This window comes from Vicugna pacos, chromosome 27 (genome assembly GCF_048564905.1).
Source record: "Vicugna pacos chromosome 27, VicPac4, whole genome shotgun sequence".
Taxonomy (NCBI): Eukaryota; Metazoa; Chordata; class Mammalia; order Artiodactyla; family Camelidae; genus Vicugna; species Vicugna pacos.
This window is the reverse complement of record NC_133013.1, coordinates 24,057,266-24,074,419: the sequence shown is the minus strand read 5'-3', so window position 1 is coordinate 24,074,419 and position 17,154 is coordinate 24,057,266. Positions and strand designations below refer to the sequence as shown.

Below are 17,154 nucleotides of genomic sequence, written 5' to 3'. Positions count from 1 at the left end.
TTATTGAGTTTCTGTTTCTTGTGTTCAAAAAGGGCCTGTAATATAACCATCAGCGCATTTAAAAAGCTAACTAGATTTTTTTTCTTGCTTGCAAACTCCACGCTAATAGAGGCTGTGTTGAAGATTATATTGAGAAAGATTCTGAGGCGAAGTCCAAGCTTAATGGCCATCCCTGTCTTGGCATCATGGTTCAAAAATATACCTGAGGCAACTCTTTTACCTTAACTACTTATCAGCATTTCTCTTCTCTGTCTCCTAAGGTAGCTCCCAAATACAGAAAGCAACCTTAAATTTCCTGTAGATGGCATTATCCGTCTTTCATTACTCAAATCATGCATCAAAATTCATTTCACCTAGACTTGAGATTTAAATGTAAAAACTGACGTTGCACATATTTACAGAAGAAAATTAGATGAATATTTATATATATTTGTTGTGTGAAAGGACTTCGTAAGACAAAGGCAGAAACCACAAAAGAAGATGTCAATAGATTTGATTTAATAGGAAGAAAATATGCCTTCTTTCATAAAAATTGAAAAGTGTTATTTACATAAGTGAAATTTCATTTATCAAAGATTTGTAGCTATAGTAGTAATAGTAGAAAAGGATTTCAAATCAGTTAGAAAATGGTGCAAATCCCAGTGGACAAAATGGGCAATAGATCCTAATGTACGAATCCCAAAAGAAGAAATTCAAATGGCTGGTAAAAAGATTCAGCCTCACTTACAATGATCATAAATGTATATAATTTAAAAAATAAAAACATACTACTTTGCCAATAAATTTTTTTTCAATTAAACACTTTTATTGAAATCCTTGTAGGAGAAAGAACTTGTCAAAGGCTGAAACTCTAGAGCAGGAGTCAGCAAACTTTTTCTCTAAACTGCCATATAGTAAATATTTTAGACTTTGCAGGTAATACTGTCTCCTTCACAATCCAGTGAAATTTTTAAAACAAGATACCAACTGTTGACAAGGTAAACGGAAATGGGAATTTTTTATCTGATGGAAATATAATTTTTACAACCTTTCTGAAAAGTGATTTGGCAATAAATTGTCAGAAGCTTTATACTTTATTTGGATAGTCATCTATCTGAATCTTCTTGTTTTCTAACAATAAATCTCACTTTTTAACGAGAGGAAAAATCACAATCACTAGATTGAGGCAAGGAGATTGTGGGGAGTTTTGGAGGTTTGATTGAGACACAGGGATAGAGAAGATGTTGCTTGAGAAAAACATTTTAGTGAAGTGTGCATCCCGTCAGCTGATTGGTTGTGGGGCCAGTGACGGAGAAGGAGTAGTTAGCTTTTCTTTATGACCTTTATGATCACACTCTCATGGGTGATTAGGAGGTAGACAAAGAAGAATTCATATTTTCCTGTGTATTCTTCATTTTACCCCTCACCACTGTCTTTTTATCTTGATCCCTGTTCTACACACACAGCTGTCCAAGGGCACCAGACAAAGTAGACGGAGTTAGTATCATTGCCTTTTTAATGTGTTTTTAGCTGGGTATGTGGAGGCTTTTAAGTTTATCTCATGTCTTTGTAACTCCATAACCCTTTTTAGATAATTAGGGTTATGTTGCTGTGCTGCAGTGGGTGGAAGATCCTGGACCATGCATCATCTGGGATTACTAAGTGGTAACATGGTAACTTTCTGGTAAATAGTGCTCCAAGGGAAAATTGTGACCTGCTTAGATTCTCACCCACTAATAACCAAGAGAAAAGATTAGATTCCTTCCCCTGCTCCCCCGCCTCCTCCCCCACCCCCGGCCTTTTGTCTGTTAATCTGCTGTATGTCTTGAATTGGCAGACCAACTTCATTGGCATGGGAAGTAAAGAAGATGTCTCCAGGACGTCATGTGATTCCAAGTCCATCAACAGATAGAATAAGTGTAACATCAAATGCTCGAAGAAGCTTAAATTTTGGGTGAGACGAAGTAGAAAAAAGCCTACTAAGACTTATATTACAGTAAATAATTTTTTTGTGAATAATACAGTATTATAAAACTGGTATTTCACTATGAATATATCCATGTATATGTTATTGTTTATGTTTGAAATTGTTTGAATAAAAGGTTTAAAAAAATCCAGGAAAGGAAAATTTAACTTTTAGGAAATGTTGTATATTTAAACATAATTAGGATCCAAAAATGAAACTTATAAACATATTTCATGCTAAATGACTTCTAACGTGAACTGGCAATTTCTTTTACAACAGAGGATCTAAATATATATCATACACTATGTTGTCATATAAATTACGTCTTTATACATTGTAATTTATCAACACAGTTTTATAATCATTGTTTTATACAGTTGTCTTTTATATCACACAGGAAAAGAAAAGAATTATGAGAAAAAATACATTTGTATTGTCTTTCACATTTACCTATGTAGTTACTTTTAGTGATCCTCTTCACATAGATTCAAGTTACTGTCTAGTGTCCTATCATTTCAGTTGGAAGAACTCTCTTTAGTATATCTTTATCTTATTGGACAGGTCTGCTAGTGACAGTTTTTCTTAATTTTTGTTTATCTGAGAATATCTTAATTTATCCATTAGTTTTTGAAGTATAGTTTTGCAGTGCATGGAATTCTTGGTTGAGAGTCTTTTTCTTCTAGCACTTTGAACATGTCCTCTCACCACCTTCTGGCTTCCATGGCTCCTGGTGAGATATAAGCTGTTATTCCTACTGGGGACCCTTTCATGAGATGCCTCACTTTTCTCTTGCTGCTCTCAGGATTCAATCTTTGTCTTTGATTGTCAGTAATTTGACTATGATGTATCTAGGAATGGATCTCTGAGTTTATTCTACTTCAAGTTTGTTGAGCCTTTTGGATTTGTAGATGAATGTTTTCATCAAATTTGGGAAATATTTGTCCATTATTTCTGCAGATACTCTTTCTGTCCCTTTCTCTGTCTTTGGGAATCCCACTTGATCTGTGTTGGTACTCGTGATGGTGTTCCACAGATCTTCAAGACTCTGTTCAGTGTTCTATACTTCTTTTTCCTGTTTCTCAGATTAGGTAGTTTGAATTTACCTCTCCTCAAATTTACTGATTCTTTATTTTGCTAGCTCAGTTCTGCTGTTGAGCCCTTCTGGTGAATTTTTTATTTTCATTTTTTTGCTTTTCAAGTCCAGAACATCTACGTAGTTCTTTTTTATTTTTAATTTCTCTTCACTGATATTCTGTATTTGATGAAACTTTGTTTTCATACTTTAGTTTTTAATACGATTTCCTTTTGTTTTTGATATTCTTTGAGCACAGTTATAGTAGCTTATTTAAAGTCTTGGTCTAGTAAGTCCAATGTTCATGCTGCCTTGGGAACTCATTTCAGTTACTTTTCTTTTGTGTGTCTGTGAGTAGGCCATACTTTCCTGTTTATTTGCATGTCTTATAGTTTTTTGTTAAAAACTGGATATTTTAAATAATGTGACAACTCTGGAGATCAGATTGCTACCCCTTTCCAGGATTTGTGGTTGTGGCTGTTTGGTGGTGGTGGTTTTGTTACTATTTGTTTGTTTGACTTCTTGAACTAGTTTTATGAAATCTGTTCTTTGCATGTGTATCCACTCAGGCTCTGCTCAGTTATCTTAGTTGTCAACTAATGATTTGATAGAGGTTTGTTTAGATGCCTTGAACCAATAAATCTCCGGCTCTTGTCTAGTTTTATATATGATAAGTATGTCTTCAGTGCCCTGGAGTTTACAGTTGTCTTTGCTGCCAGTTCCTGCTTCCTCAGAGCCTCAGGGTCAGTCAGAGGTGAGAGATTAGGGCCTTCTCAGATCTTTCCTGGGCTTGCAAACAACCCTGCACCTGTGCATGGCCTCTTGATTTCCAGGGGTATATTGGAGCTTTTCAAAGCTCCCTATGGACGTCTCGTTCTCCAGCTTTTCCTTTTAAGTTAGCCCGTTTGCCCAAAGTGTTATTGACACCTCCGGCAGCTGTGATGTTGTTCCTCACAATCATCACTGTTGTTATCTTTTAATTTCCATGGAAGAATTTGTTTTTAAGACAAAAATTTGGATTCTGTCTAGTTCTTTAGAGTGAATCTTCACACTTGATGAATAATGTGAGGATTGGTAAGTAGTTTGCTTGGTCAATTCTCTTTCTTCTATTAAAAGCTTACCTTTCTTCAGGACTTCTCACCACTCCCTGCCCCAACTGTGTCACAGTCATTTTCATGTCTTGTTACTGCTGAACCTTGCACATACTTCATTATTTTTAGATTTGCAATGTGTTAAAATTTTTTTTTTGTACTTATACCATGACTTTCTTTAAGGCAAGATGTTTGTTGTATCTTCTATATCTCAAGCACTTAGCATTGTACCTGGCCCTTAGTAAGAGCTCATTAAGTGTTACTCAGTAGAACCAGTTCTTTGCTTTCAAATGAGATTATTAGATAGCATTGCCTTAGGTGAAGAGTGATGGACTTTGGAACCTTGTAATAATTGGATTTTTGTGAAGTGGGGGAAAGATAGATAAGCAAGCAAAACCAAATGTTTGTATATTCCAGTATCATTGTAAGGGAAATTCCCTTGTAATGCATTCCATTGGTCTGTGGTTCAGAGTATTGTATAGTACATGGTTTATTTTAACACTGAAAATCTTTAATGCATGCATACTAAACGTTCTCATACTGATCTCCATCTAATCGTATCACTGGATTAATTGACACTCTTTGTTATCATTGTAAAACATGTTTAAGATGCTGAAAAATGGTGGCTTGTAGGCTGTCTTTAGAATGTATACTCACTTCTGTTCTTCCTGGTTGAATTAAATGCTTATTTAGACTATGCAGTTAGTTACCAAACTTGTTTATTTAAGTTGTTTTCAATATTTTAACTCATAATTTAAATATTAAGTAAACCAGTGAAATGTGAGTATAAAAAGGGTCATTGTTTCTGTGAAAACTAAGATAAGTTTTTGGAAAGCTTTAATAAAGTGAACTGTTAAAAGTTTTGCTGTCAACTGAGGAGTGGATAGGACAACTGCGAAAGATTGGGGAAAATATTATTAACGTTGAGGACTGTGCACTTAGACTACTTAAGAGGTGTCACTAAATTCTCACTCCATTTTAAAGAAACCAAAATTGGCCATTGTCAATGAGGCATCATATTTGTGGCTCATGTAAGAATTACAGACACAAAATATGCCTGTTTTAATAGTGCCTATATTGATAGAATGGCAAATTAATGCACATTTATATTACTAAAAGATGCAAGTTTTAAATGAAAATAAAAAGTTTAAGGTACATATGCATATTTTTAAGAGTCCCCATTTAAGTGAAATTTTCTTTTAAACCAAATTGATGAGAGCTTTTATATTATACTTGTTCCTATATAATATGCGATATCAAATTTATGAAGCATTAGACCAAGATAAATTTATAAATATATTTGCCTTAAATTGCTATGGTAGTATGTTATTTTGTATATGTGGATACACATCCACACACATAACTCATTTAAAATTTAAATATTTAACTTTTATTTGATTTATTAAATGCAGTCATTTTCTCCATAGGGGCTCACCTGGCACGGTGGCTGCTCCACGTCTGGCTCCCACAGGTGTCAGTTGGGCTGACAAGGTAAAGGCTCATCATACAGGCTCTACTGCTTCTTCAGATGTAGCGCCTGCCCATTCTTGCCCACCAATGGCAATGCAGACACCTTCCCGCAAAAATGGCAAGTGACTTTGAATCAACCTTTTTATGTAGTAGACAGGTGGATTTACATGAAGATATTTATTTTATTTGAAATTGATGCTAATAGCATTATATATTTATCTTTTTGTGTTATTTATATGATATCAATTTACCTTTGTTAAAATTATAAAATAATCTTCAAAACTCTATGAAAGCTTATAAAGATTATTTCTAGTCTCACATTTGTCTTGTGTAAACTTTAAGGAGGATATCTTTTGTCAGTTCATGTATAAGATCTTTTATTAGTCTTTTGACTTAAAGTAGAAAAAAAATAAAGAAGTTCATCCTTTAGGTAATATACGCTTTTAAATATCATGTCAGTCCTTCATTTCACTAATATTTGAATGTTATTTTGGTACTAAAATAATATTCTGTGTTCATCTTTGCTCACATATCTATTTTCTATACCATCAGAATAATCAAGGGGAACAAATAAATAGGAGAGCTTTTATTCTGAGGACCCATCTGGAATTTATTCCATAAGAATTTCCTTCATAAATCCAGAGTGGATTTCTTTTATACATTTGTAGAGGCCAGGATTTTAGGGTGATAGTAAGTAATAATGAATTTGTGTTATGAGTTAAGGAACAACTTAAAAATACTGCTTTCTTTTCTCTTCAGTGAAAGATCCCTTTGGAGCTTTTTGGTTCAGGAAGAAATGTTTTGTAGTAACCTATAATGAAAAAGAATATGAAAAGTAATATATATGTATATGCATATATTATACTAAAACATTATGATGTACACCAGAAATTGACACATTGGAAACTGACTATACTTCAATAAAATAATTATAAATTAGAAGAGAAAAAATAGGAAAGAAATGTTTTATTGGATATAACAAAGACATGGCCCCCTTTGCATTGTGGATATTGTTGTTGTGTTATTTTTCCATTTTGGTCTCAGTAACTTGTATTGTCTTATTTCAAATAATTCCTTACTTTTATGGGATATATTGCCCTTACTTTGTCTACACAGACTGTGTGGTAGAAAACTGAGTATAGGCATGAGTCCTCTCTCTTCGATAAAAGTAGGAAAATGCACAATTTTCAAGTTTAGTTTCTGTATCTTGAAAGAGTCTGAGAGAAATGTGATAAAAAAATCAACTGCAAAAAAACTGAATAGAATCATGATATTAGCACATATCATGGTTTTGTTTAAAGCAGTACTCTCAGATTATTTCTGAGTGTGACCCATTTGGCTGAGGTAAAATGATAGATCTGATTATGACTAGGCTTAAAAATATCTTTTTAATATATCAGGTAATTTTATTTTTGACCACTTTGGCTTTCACTTTTTGGATTTTGATGCACCGTTATGTGCAGTGAATTACAGTGTATAGCTTAAGTAATTTATGCTTATAGTAGCTATAGTCCTCAAGTTTCTAATGATATGCTTTAAAATTGATTTTTGTTAAAGATGACAGATTGAGCACATGCATTTACTTTCCTTTTTCTCAAAACTCAGCTCAAATGATAATGAAAGAATTTAGAAGTAAGACTTAAGGAAAAAGAGACAGGAGAAGAGATGATGTGAACAAGTTTTTGGAAGCTGGAAGGTAGAAAGACCAGTGGTGACATTTGAATGAGCTAGCTGAGTCCTCAACTCAGGGTGGGCAAAACTGTCAAGCAATCCAATTTGCTCTGCATAACTTCCAAAAGGTTCAGAAATCAGTGGATGCAGATATCTCTGAAAGTGAGGGTAAAGGTAGGGATTATACATATAGGAATATATACGGATTTTGAATTCTCCCCAATTCTCTATAACTCTGAATAGTAGGATGAGAATAGCTGTATCTCTCGCCCTAGCAGAATATTGGACATTTATTCTCTAGAGAAGGTACTAAGATGCTATTTGACTAGAGGGATACCAAACAACATTGCAAGGTGGGAGTGTATTGTGTTGAAAACAGAGATTAAGTTGAAGACTACTGATAAAGATAATGTTGAGATGCCTCATCCTATCTTCCACTTCAAGCCCTTTTCTCCCCCTGAACTGCCAGATTTCCAGATCAAGAGAACCCATAGCTAAGGAGCACATCCAGATCTGATGTAGACCATGAGATATTGGTCTTTGAGACTGATTCTGTAGTTGGATGAATGCCTAGTAGCCTTGGAAGACTTTGGCAATCTGAAGCTAGATTGTGAACTGTGGTAGATTGTGTATGAAAATGGGTGCCCACAATTTCTCTCATCCCCGTGCATGCATGCCTCTCCCACTATCAAATGGTGAAATCTGCTTTCTCTCCTCTTGAATCTTTGGTTGGTCCTGTGACTTGACATGGTCAGTAGAATGTATCTAGAGTGATATTTGGCAAATTCCCACCCTAGCCAATAAGAGGTTCCATTTTCTCCTTGTTGGAAGCCAGCTGACGTGTAAAGAAGCCCAAGATAGGCTACTGAATATTCACAGATCACGTGAAGAGAAAGAGGCCAGGAGAAGGAGAACCTAGCTGTTTCAGCCAATAACTAGTATCAAGGCTTCAGGCATATAGTGAAGCTATCATGAACTCTCTTGACCTCAGTTGAACCAGCCTAGCTGACACCATGTGGAGATGAGATAAGCCTCCCCTTATGCCCTCTTCCCCCACAAATGAGCACTCTTCAGATTCCTGACTCAAAGAATTGTGTGGAAATAAGTAACATGGCTAGTAATTTAAGATACTAAGCTTTAGGCTTGTTATATAAAAATAGATAATGGGAATGTCTGATATTTGAACAACATGTGTTATACAAAAATAAAGGAAAGAAAGAAGTCATGAAACAGATAATTAAAGGAAATTTTGTTTAACAGGAAGACAGTAAGTTTTTAACTAAAAGGGCCCATTAAATGCCCACTATGGTAGATGAAAATAGAGTGACATCAAAACATGTTGGGAAATTCATGAATACTACAGATGATGCGAGGCTCTAAAAATTAAAGAATTAGTTTACATACAAATGACCAAGAATCAGAATGACTTTTCCAGAACTATCACTAGAAGCCACAAGAAAATTGAGCAATGTTTTCAAATTGTGGAGGAAGATAATTTCTAAGCTAAAATTCTATGTCCAGCCAAATTATCCACTAGAAGTGAGAGTAAAGATATTTTCAAGCATGCAAGTTCTCAGAAATTTTTTAACACCATGGACACTATCCCTACTAGAGGCAACCAGCACAGAGAAGAGGCAGAGGTAGTAATTCTGTGGTTGTTGATCCCAGGATGATAGCTGTGTACACGTCTAGAGAGCAGCCATTCCAGATTTTTTTTTTTTTTATGGTCGCAGTGCTCTGAAAGAAAGGAATCCGGGAAGATAAATGAAATTCTTAAAATGTCTGATGTGTTTCTATGTATTAAGAGATTTAAAATTTAACAGAGTTGGGATTGAATTAATTCTTAGTAGAAAATACTGAGGCTAAATCATGGAGAGAAAAGAGAATACAGAGAAGATCGTAAGAGGCATAGCTATGAATGGAATCTGTGAAGGGATGCGATGAATGGTGCAAAAACAACATTTGAAGAGATAATCATTGAGGATTTCCCCAGACTGTCAGAAGACATCAATTTTCATATTCAAGTAGGTCCAAGCAGGAAAAATACAAAATAAATCTCATCTAGATACAATATAATACAAATGCTAAAAGTCAAAGAAAAAAATCTTTACCAAGTTTGTAATCTTTACAGAAGTCTTATAAAAAAAAAAAGACTTTTCAAAGACGCATGAGTAAACTGATAGCTAATGGAATCCAGATGGTGGAATGAGATCTTTAAGGTGCTGAAAGAAAATAACTGACAAGATAGAATTCTGTATCCAGCAAAAATACTCTTAAAAAATGAAGGTAAAATAAAGGCAATTCTAGACAAATAAAATGGAGAGAATTTGTAAATAGCAGACCTCCACTAAAAGAAACACCACTGAGAAGTTTTCAGATGGCAGGAGAATGATCCTAGATAGAAACCTGGAAATGCATGGAAGAATGAGGAACACCAGGGGAGTAAACATGTGGATAACACGAAATGTGTATTGACTGTGTGAAACATTATGTCTTGTTGAGCTCAAGATATATGTGTGATGAAAATTTATGACAGTAAACCAAAAGAGAAGAGAAGAATAAATGGAGCTTATATTTTCTAGGTTCTGGCATTGTTTGGGAAGTTAAAGAAGTACTCATTTGTATTAGACATTGTAAGTCAAGGATGTATGTTATAAACTCAAGAAAACCACAAAGAAGAGTAAAAGAATGTTCAACTGATAATCTTTTTGATTGATACAAAAGAAGACACGAAAAGAGAAAAAAAGATACACAAAACAGTTAAAACAAATCAAAAACAAATTATAATATGATAGCAGTAAATGCAAATGTATCAATCCCTACATTAAATGTAAATGGTCTAAATATTAAATTTAAAAAAAAGATTATAAAACTACATTAAAAATAAAGCCCAACTACATTCTGCTTATAAGAGATACACCTTCTATATGGAGATATAGATAAGTCAAAACAGAACGACAGGGCAAGATATTGTATGCATATCATATTCAAATCAGTGCTAGTATTGCTCTAATACCAGACAAAATAGACAAACTAGGCAAAAAGCATTTTAAAGAGATACTTTTTTTTAATTATTAAAATGTCATTTCAACAGAGAGATAGTTCTAAATTTATATGTACATGACATCTTTAAAACATATATAAAGCAAAACTTGACAACTGCAAGGAAAATTTGAAAAATTTGTATTTATACTGGGAGATTTTAACAATTGTCTCAACTGATAATACATGTAGATAAAGATCAATAAAGATATGAAATATCTAAATAATGTGTTTAATGAACTTGACATAATTGATACATCTACAAATAGTACTTTTCCTTTTCCTTTTTTTTTTTTTGATTCTTCAATCTGGAAACTTTACAGGTATGTTTTCTAGTCCACTGAGCCTCTGTTCTTTATGTCTGATCCATGTTTTCTTGAATATTTTAATAGTCACTATTTAAAAATTCTGTGTCTGAAAAGTAAAATGTCTGAACTGCTTTAAAAAACATTTTTGGGGGATTTTCAGTTATTTGACTCTTTTTTATTAGCATGCCTCATAATATTTAATTGAATGTTAACATTGTACATTAAAAGTTATAGAGGCTCCTTCTAAATTTTTTTTTTCCCCTGGCAATAAGACAGAGAACAAGCAGATCACCTTAATCCTGTTTGGTTTGAGGTTTTATTAAAGTCGATGTGTCTTAGTTTCTCCTTACTCCTTTTGTGGTCTCAACTGAAAACGTGGGGTGTTTGCCAAGGCCACTACATTCTTGAATTCCAGCTTTTGTTTCCTCAGCACTGTACAGTTGCTACAATATCTGCTTAGCTCATTAACATCCCAGCTGCTGTTTTCTGCTTGGTGTCTTGGAGTCTTGCCCTCTATGTGCAAAGCGTAGCAGTTGTCAGATTTTTTAAGGAAAGATTGAATGCAGATTTTTTTGGCTTACTTTCCTGCGGTTCCCCTCCTTTCCCCTGAAGTCCCAGTTGCTTTAGACTAATTGAACTCTAGCATCTGTCTCAGCTAGACAGGACTGCTGATTTCTGCTAGGACTCACTTCCCCTGCACTGTGAATTCCACAGGTCTTCAGGGAAAATTCTAGGGTGAATGTGGAACTCATGTTGTTGTCTCTTTTCTCAGAAATTGTAGTTCCTCAGATATTGCCTATATTGGTTGCTTTCCAATGCCTTTAAATAATTCATTTATATATTTTGTCTAGTTCTTATGGTTGTGTTTGGCAAGAATAAGATTAATTTTGATACAGGTTATTTTGTCATGGCTATAACTGTAAGTCCAAATACGTATTCAAGCACACAAGGAATGTTTACCAAAATTGACACATGTTGAGCCATTAAACAAGTTTCAGCAACTTTCAGATGACTGAACTCATTCTGTCTGTCTGAACACAGTGGAATGAAATTAGAAATTAATTACAAAAAGATAGCCATACAATTCTCAAATTTTTGGAATTTTGGAATATATTTCTGAATAATCCATGAATCAGGGAAGAAATCACAATGAAAATTAGAAAATTTGATGTGGCTAAAAATGAACATTTAAGATTTTGTAGGATTAAGGTAAAGCTATGCTTTGAGGAAAATTTCTAGCCTCAATTACACCTATTAGAAAGGAAGGAAAACCCAAATCCAGTTGTAAGAAGGAGGACCTAGGGATGAAGGTGAGACTGCTTCATCTTGGCCAGAACTAGAAGTCTTCATATTAATTTTGACAGTCTGCATTTAGCCTATAGAATTTTTTAAATTGTGGCTATATACATTATTATATACATATATACCTCAGGCTGTGACATTTTGAAAGATTCTGATTTATTTTAGGCTTTTGACTCTGTGGTTTTGGACATAGGCCCTCATTTTCTTTTCTGTTTAGTGGAACATTGGACTAGATCCTCTAGGGTTTCTTCAGTTAACATTCTATAGTCTTATGATCATTAAAGTTGTTTTTTTTTTCCAAATCAAGTTGTGTTATAAGTACTGAGACGAAGGAGAGAACTTGGATTTTGGAGCTAGTCTATGTATGGATTCTAGAATTGGGGGGAGGCAGTTTTTATGTATCCATTGGGCCATGGACATCAGAACCAGTTTGCCTGGACTTGCGTCTTGGCTTTACCTTTGCTAGATGTGTGACCTTGGGTAAATCATTTAACCTCTCTTTGTCTCAGTTTCCTCATCCATAAAGTGAGAATGATAGTACTGATCTTAACAGTGTTATTATAAAGATTAAAAGAGTTATATGTAAAGCACCTACAGCAGTGTTAGCACATAGTGTACACTATGTAAATATTATTACTTTATGACTGTGCGGCCTCAGGTCAGTGTTAGTGTGAATCTCAGTTTTCTCATTTATAAGAGCAGAATAATTGTACCTGCCTTACAGTGTCGTTTAGGTATTAGAGAATGCACACACATGCATGCATGCACAATACACCTTGCATAGTAGTTAGTGTCATGTTTGTGTCTTAGTTACATTTAATGGGAATTAGATTGGAAAATATTTTTATTTTACAGATTTTTGAAAATTTTTATCATCTAAAGAAATTTTGATTTCTTTTCTTCCCTCAATTGCATAGAACGGAAAGATGCTGAAGGATGGGAAACTGTTCAGAGAGGAAGGCCTGTCCGTTCACGATCAACAGCAGTGATGCCAAAAGTTTCATCAGCCACAGAAGCATTAAGATCAAAGGATGACAGTGATAAAGAGAATATACGTCTTTTACCTGATGGAAGCATACAGAAAAGTGACTTTGTTGGAGATGGACCTTCTAGTACTATGGAATCTCGGCCCAAAGACTCAGTACACTCTTGTGATCATCCTCTTGCTGAAAGAACCCAGGTAGTACATTCTGAAAATCCTTTTACTGCTTTTTTATAAGGAATATATGTATACTGGAATGTCTTAATTTTTCTACTTCATTTTAAACTTATTATAGTGAAAAATTTCAGATCTCTAGAAAAGTTGTAAGAATGGAATAATGAGCCCTCCGATGCCCTTTACCTGGATTCACAGATTAACGTTTTGCCACGTGTTTTTCTTTCCTCTCTATTTACACGTCACACACACATGGTATGTTAAACATTTGGGAGTAACACGCAAACATCATACCCGTTCACCTTTAAATGCTATAGCATGTATCTCCAAAGAACAAAGAAAGTCTTCTGTATAACCACATTATAATTATAAAATCTGGGGAATTTAACATTTATATAGTTTGTTAACTAATCTGTAGTTAATATTCAAACTTTTCCAGTTGTCCCAATAATTTCTCCATAGATTTTTTTTTTCCTTGATCCAAGACCCAGTCTAGAATCACACTTTGTATTTGACTTTGTTTCTTTAATGTCTTTCACCACAGGCAGTTTCACCAGAGCCTGTCTTTGTCTTTTATGACATCAATATTTTTGAAGAATACATTTCAGGGTTTTTTGTACAATGTCCTTTGTTCATTCTTCAGTTTAGCTTATGCATTTTGAAAGAAGTAAAGTGATTGTCCTTAGCCTCACATCTAAAGGTGTATCCTATCATTTTGCCACTTGTTGTTAGCTTTGATTATTTGGTTAAAGTGGTGTCCTCCTGCTTCATTTGAAGTGTTATTTAAAATGGTGATGAAAGTAAGAATCATTTTTCAGTTGCTCTACTTTTACTTCCTGCAGTTTGAGTATAGAGTAATTTCCTAATATTGAAAATGATTCTTTGATGTTAATATTCCCAGTACTTCTTCTCTTAGTCCACTTGAAGTTTATTTTACTTATTTGGTTAAGGAATGCATTTTAAAAAGATATTTCTTTATAGAAAGACTTATGTTCAATTAGTATAATTTTATATAAAATGGCTAATGAAATAGAAGGTATATTCTTTGATATAGTCCAGGGACTAAGTTAAAAAGTTGTAAAATAGTTAAAATATTTCTCAGTCTAGAATAGTATTTGCTTTTAAAAATTTTCTCCTTTTATACTTACAGGATATTTATTTTTATTGGAAACTGTATTAAGCTTCCATGTTTTTTTTTTCTTAATGATATTAATGACTCTTAATCTTACATTGCTACTGATGTTTTTACCTATAGGATATTTAGATATAAACATAATACATGCACATACATATAAAGATATAATTCTTTAATGTCTATATGTTTTATGCCCACATGATATTGAAAGTTCCTTGTGGACAATATCTTTTATATTACTTTAAATTTCCGATAATATGGAGCAGAGTCCTAGACACATAGGAAGTAATCAGTACATAGTTGTTAGATGAAACTTTAAGAAAAATTTAAATGTAGGTAAATTTGATATAGAAATCACTTTTTATATTACTTAACCAACCTCTAGCATTTTTGCTAACATGTATTTTAACTATAAAATTTAACATAAAAATTATGCTGGCTTTGTGTAATGAATAAACATGTCATTTTGAGATTTTAGAAATAATCCATACATAGAACTTTTGAGTAATTATTGTGAAATTGTTCCAGTGTAAAATTACACTGCTGATGGTAACCAAGCTAATGGTAATAATTGTTTTCTCCACTGTCATTTTGAAAGTGGAATTAGCATATTTATATATTTTTCAACATTATAGTTTAACTTTGATTTTGTTATTTAAATTGATACTGATTTTTTAGTAAACAGGGTTGACTATATTATAAAGATCAGTAATGCTAATGTAAATATTGCCAAGAAGATTATAAACTGTGGTGACTGATGTATGGATAATGTTGATAGCAATATAAACATTGTGATGCAATTTAAATAATGCTTATGCTAAAATCAACACTTTGGGATACTTTAAAGTTCTAACCAATAGTAGAATTTTTGAAGTAGTTTATAAGGCTTGGTCAAGTTTAATATTTATATAAATAATTAGTCAAACTGGAGGTTTTATGAACACTGCAGTGTTTATCTAATGTTTATTTAAGTAGTGATGTGAATGAGTTTTAAAGTCACAATTTTAGATTTTAGTTCTTCTACTTGGAGTTCATTACTCTGAGTATAATAGGGAAAACAGCATCGTTCTTTCTGTACTTTGTTAGAAGGTGAAAATAAGGACTTGTTCTTAGTCACCAAACTGGAAAGTTTTTAGAAAATGGATATGTATTTGGGCTAAGCAAATATTGTATTTGTTTTAGATGGTTTTCACATTTCTGTTATGTGTTAAATATTCCTAAAGGGGAACAGGAAGGCTGTTGAAGTCTAGAGTATGAATTACATAATGAGACTGCATGCTGAGATATACTGTACTTTTTAATGGTGTATTTCTCTTTTAGATCTGAGAATTGGTATTATGGGCCATGTGGGTCTTCATGAAAGATACTCTGAGTTTTTGTTACTGTTATCTAGAGAGAGCAAGTTTAATGTTTTTGAGTAAAATGCAATTGAAGTATGTATTTTGGTGAAAAGTGCTTTCATTTAATATTAGACAGTCTTCACTAAAACCATGTAAATACCTTTAGTTATTAGAATATTGGACAAAGTATTATACTTGTGATTAGATTCCTTTTGTGAGGCATAGAGTACTCATCAAGAATCAGCCTACTAAAATAAAACATAATTACAATATATATTGCTTAATTTCTTAAAGCACTTCAGACAGTGTCCTGTACATAGTAGATATGCAAATAAAATTTGTAGCTGCTTAATGGTTTCTTTTTTTTACACTTGAAACATGCGAAAAAGATGAGTGAATTGTATGTCAGCCAGTCAACTGCTGCTTCACAGTTGATAGGTTAAGCAGAATCAGCTTTTCTAGAGTGGAATAGTTGGTGAGTATTTTTTGTTATCTCTCATTCATTTCATAATGTATTTTGTTAGTTCACAGTGAGTACAGTGGATGATGTCAAGAACTCTGGCAGTACTTTCTCACAAGACAATTCTGTGCAAACTTCTGAAATACCTGCTGTTCACATTGATACAGAGTGTGTTTTAGTTACTCAGCAAGCGGGTACACCTCCTTTGCAAGCAACTGAAGACAAATTTTCAGCAGAGAAAGCAAGAATAGAAAGTGAAATGGACCCTTCAGATATTTCAAATGTGAGTGCTGCTAACTTGGTAAGAACAACTTATTAGAATTCTGAATAAATATATTAAAGAAGCATAAACCTCAGTAATACAAAGTTGTATTGTCTCTTTTTTACTTTACAAAGCATTTTTTTATAAAACATTTTATATATGTTATTTCATTTTAATATTTTATTCTTGTAGCAACCTTTTAATATAGTTAAGATTCTTCTTGTTTTGTAGAGGAAGGAAATGAGTCTGGGATTAAATAACTTGCTCAGAATCATTTAGTTTGTCTGTGATTTGATCAAATGTTCTTCAGTCGAGCATTAAGACACGATAACAATAATGTCTTCTATGCAACGTCTACCACTCTGATAGATAGGAAATGGTGCTTAATGGACTTAGTTTTTAAAAATTCTCTTTACAGTGTAATTTAGACCGTTACTATCATTTCCTTGGAATTAGTCTTTAAGATGAAATTTATTTACCATCTCTATTGCAGAATCTTTAAAAATGCATTGACTTGAGATTATTTATAGGTTTATGGTTTTGCATGACTACTTATTTCTGCCCATGTATTTGTATTTCCCATTTTTGTATTAAGACACTTGGCCTGAAGATAATCCAGAATAGGTCATGCTGGCTTTGTTTAAAAAGTAGCTTTCAAAAGGAATAGGCATGTATAAAAAGTTGTTGAGAAAAGTAATTGAAATTTTAGTTTTTAAATGGCCATCATATACTATAGTTTTATTTTATTTTTTAACTTATTTTTATTTTTTTGTAGGGGGAGGTAATTACATCTATTTATTTACTTATTTTTAGAGGAGGTACTGGGGATTGAACCCAGGACCTCATGCATGCTAAGCATGTGCTCTACCACTTGAGCTATACCCTCCCTGCTATAATTTC

At 33.3% G+C, this 17,154-nt stretch overlaps 1 protein-coding gene across 5 annotated transcripts in view; it reads left to right on the top strand.

Moving 5' to 3' along the window:
• The window catches only part of SCAPER (S-phase cyclin A associated protein in the ER), a 269,359-nt gene that overhangs the window by 41,094 nt on the left and 211,111 nt on the right, over window positions 1-17,154 (top strand). For 3 of the 5 annotated variants that reach the window (XM_031691717.2, XM_072950937.1, XM_072950938.1), the window contains exons 7-10: window positions 1,817-1,933; window positions 5,536-5,696; window positions 12,819-13,081; window positions 16,057-16,293. In XM_031691717.2, coding sequence (XP_031547577.2) covers window positions 1,817-1,933; window positions 5,536-5,696; window positions 12,819-13,081; window positions 16,057-16,293 — 778 coding nt within the window. Of the gene's footprint in view, window positions 1-1,816; window positions 1,934-5,535; window positions 5,697-12,327; window positions 12,382-12,818; window positions 13,082-16,056; window positions 16,294-17,154 lie in introns of those variants that run through there. The other 2 variants (XM_072950939.1, XM_072950940.1) reach the window with 2 other exon arrangements.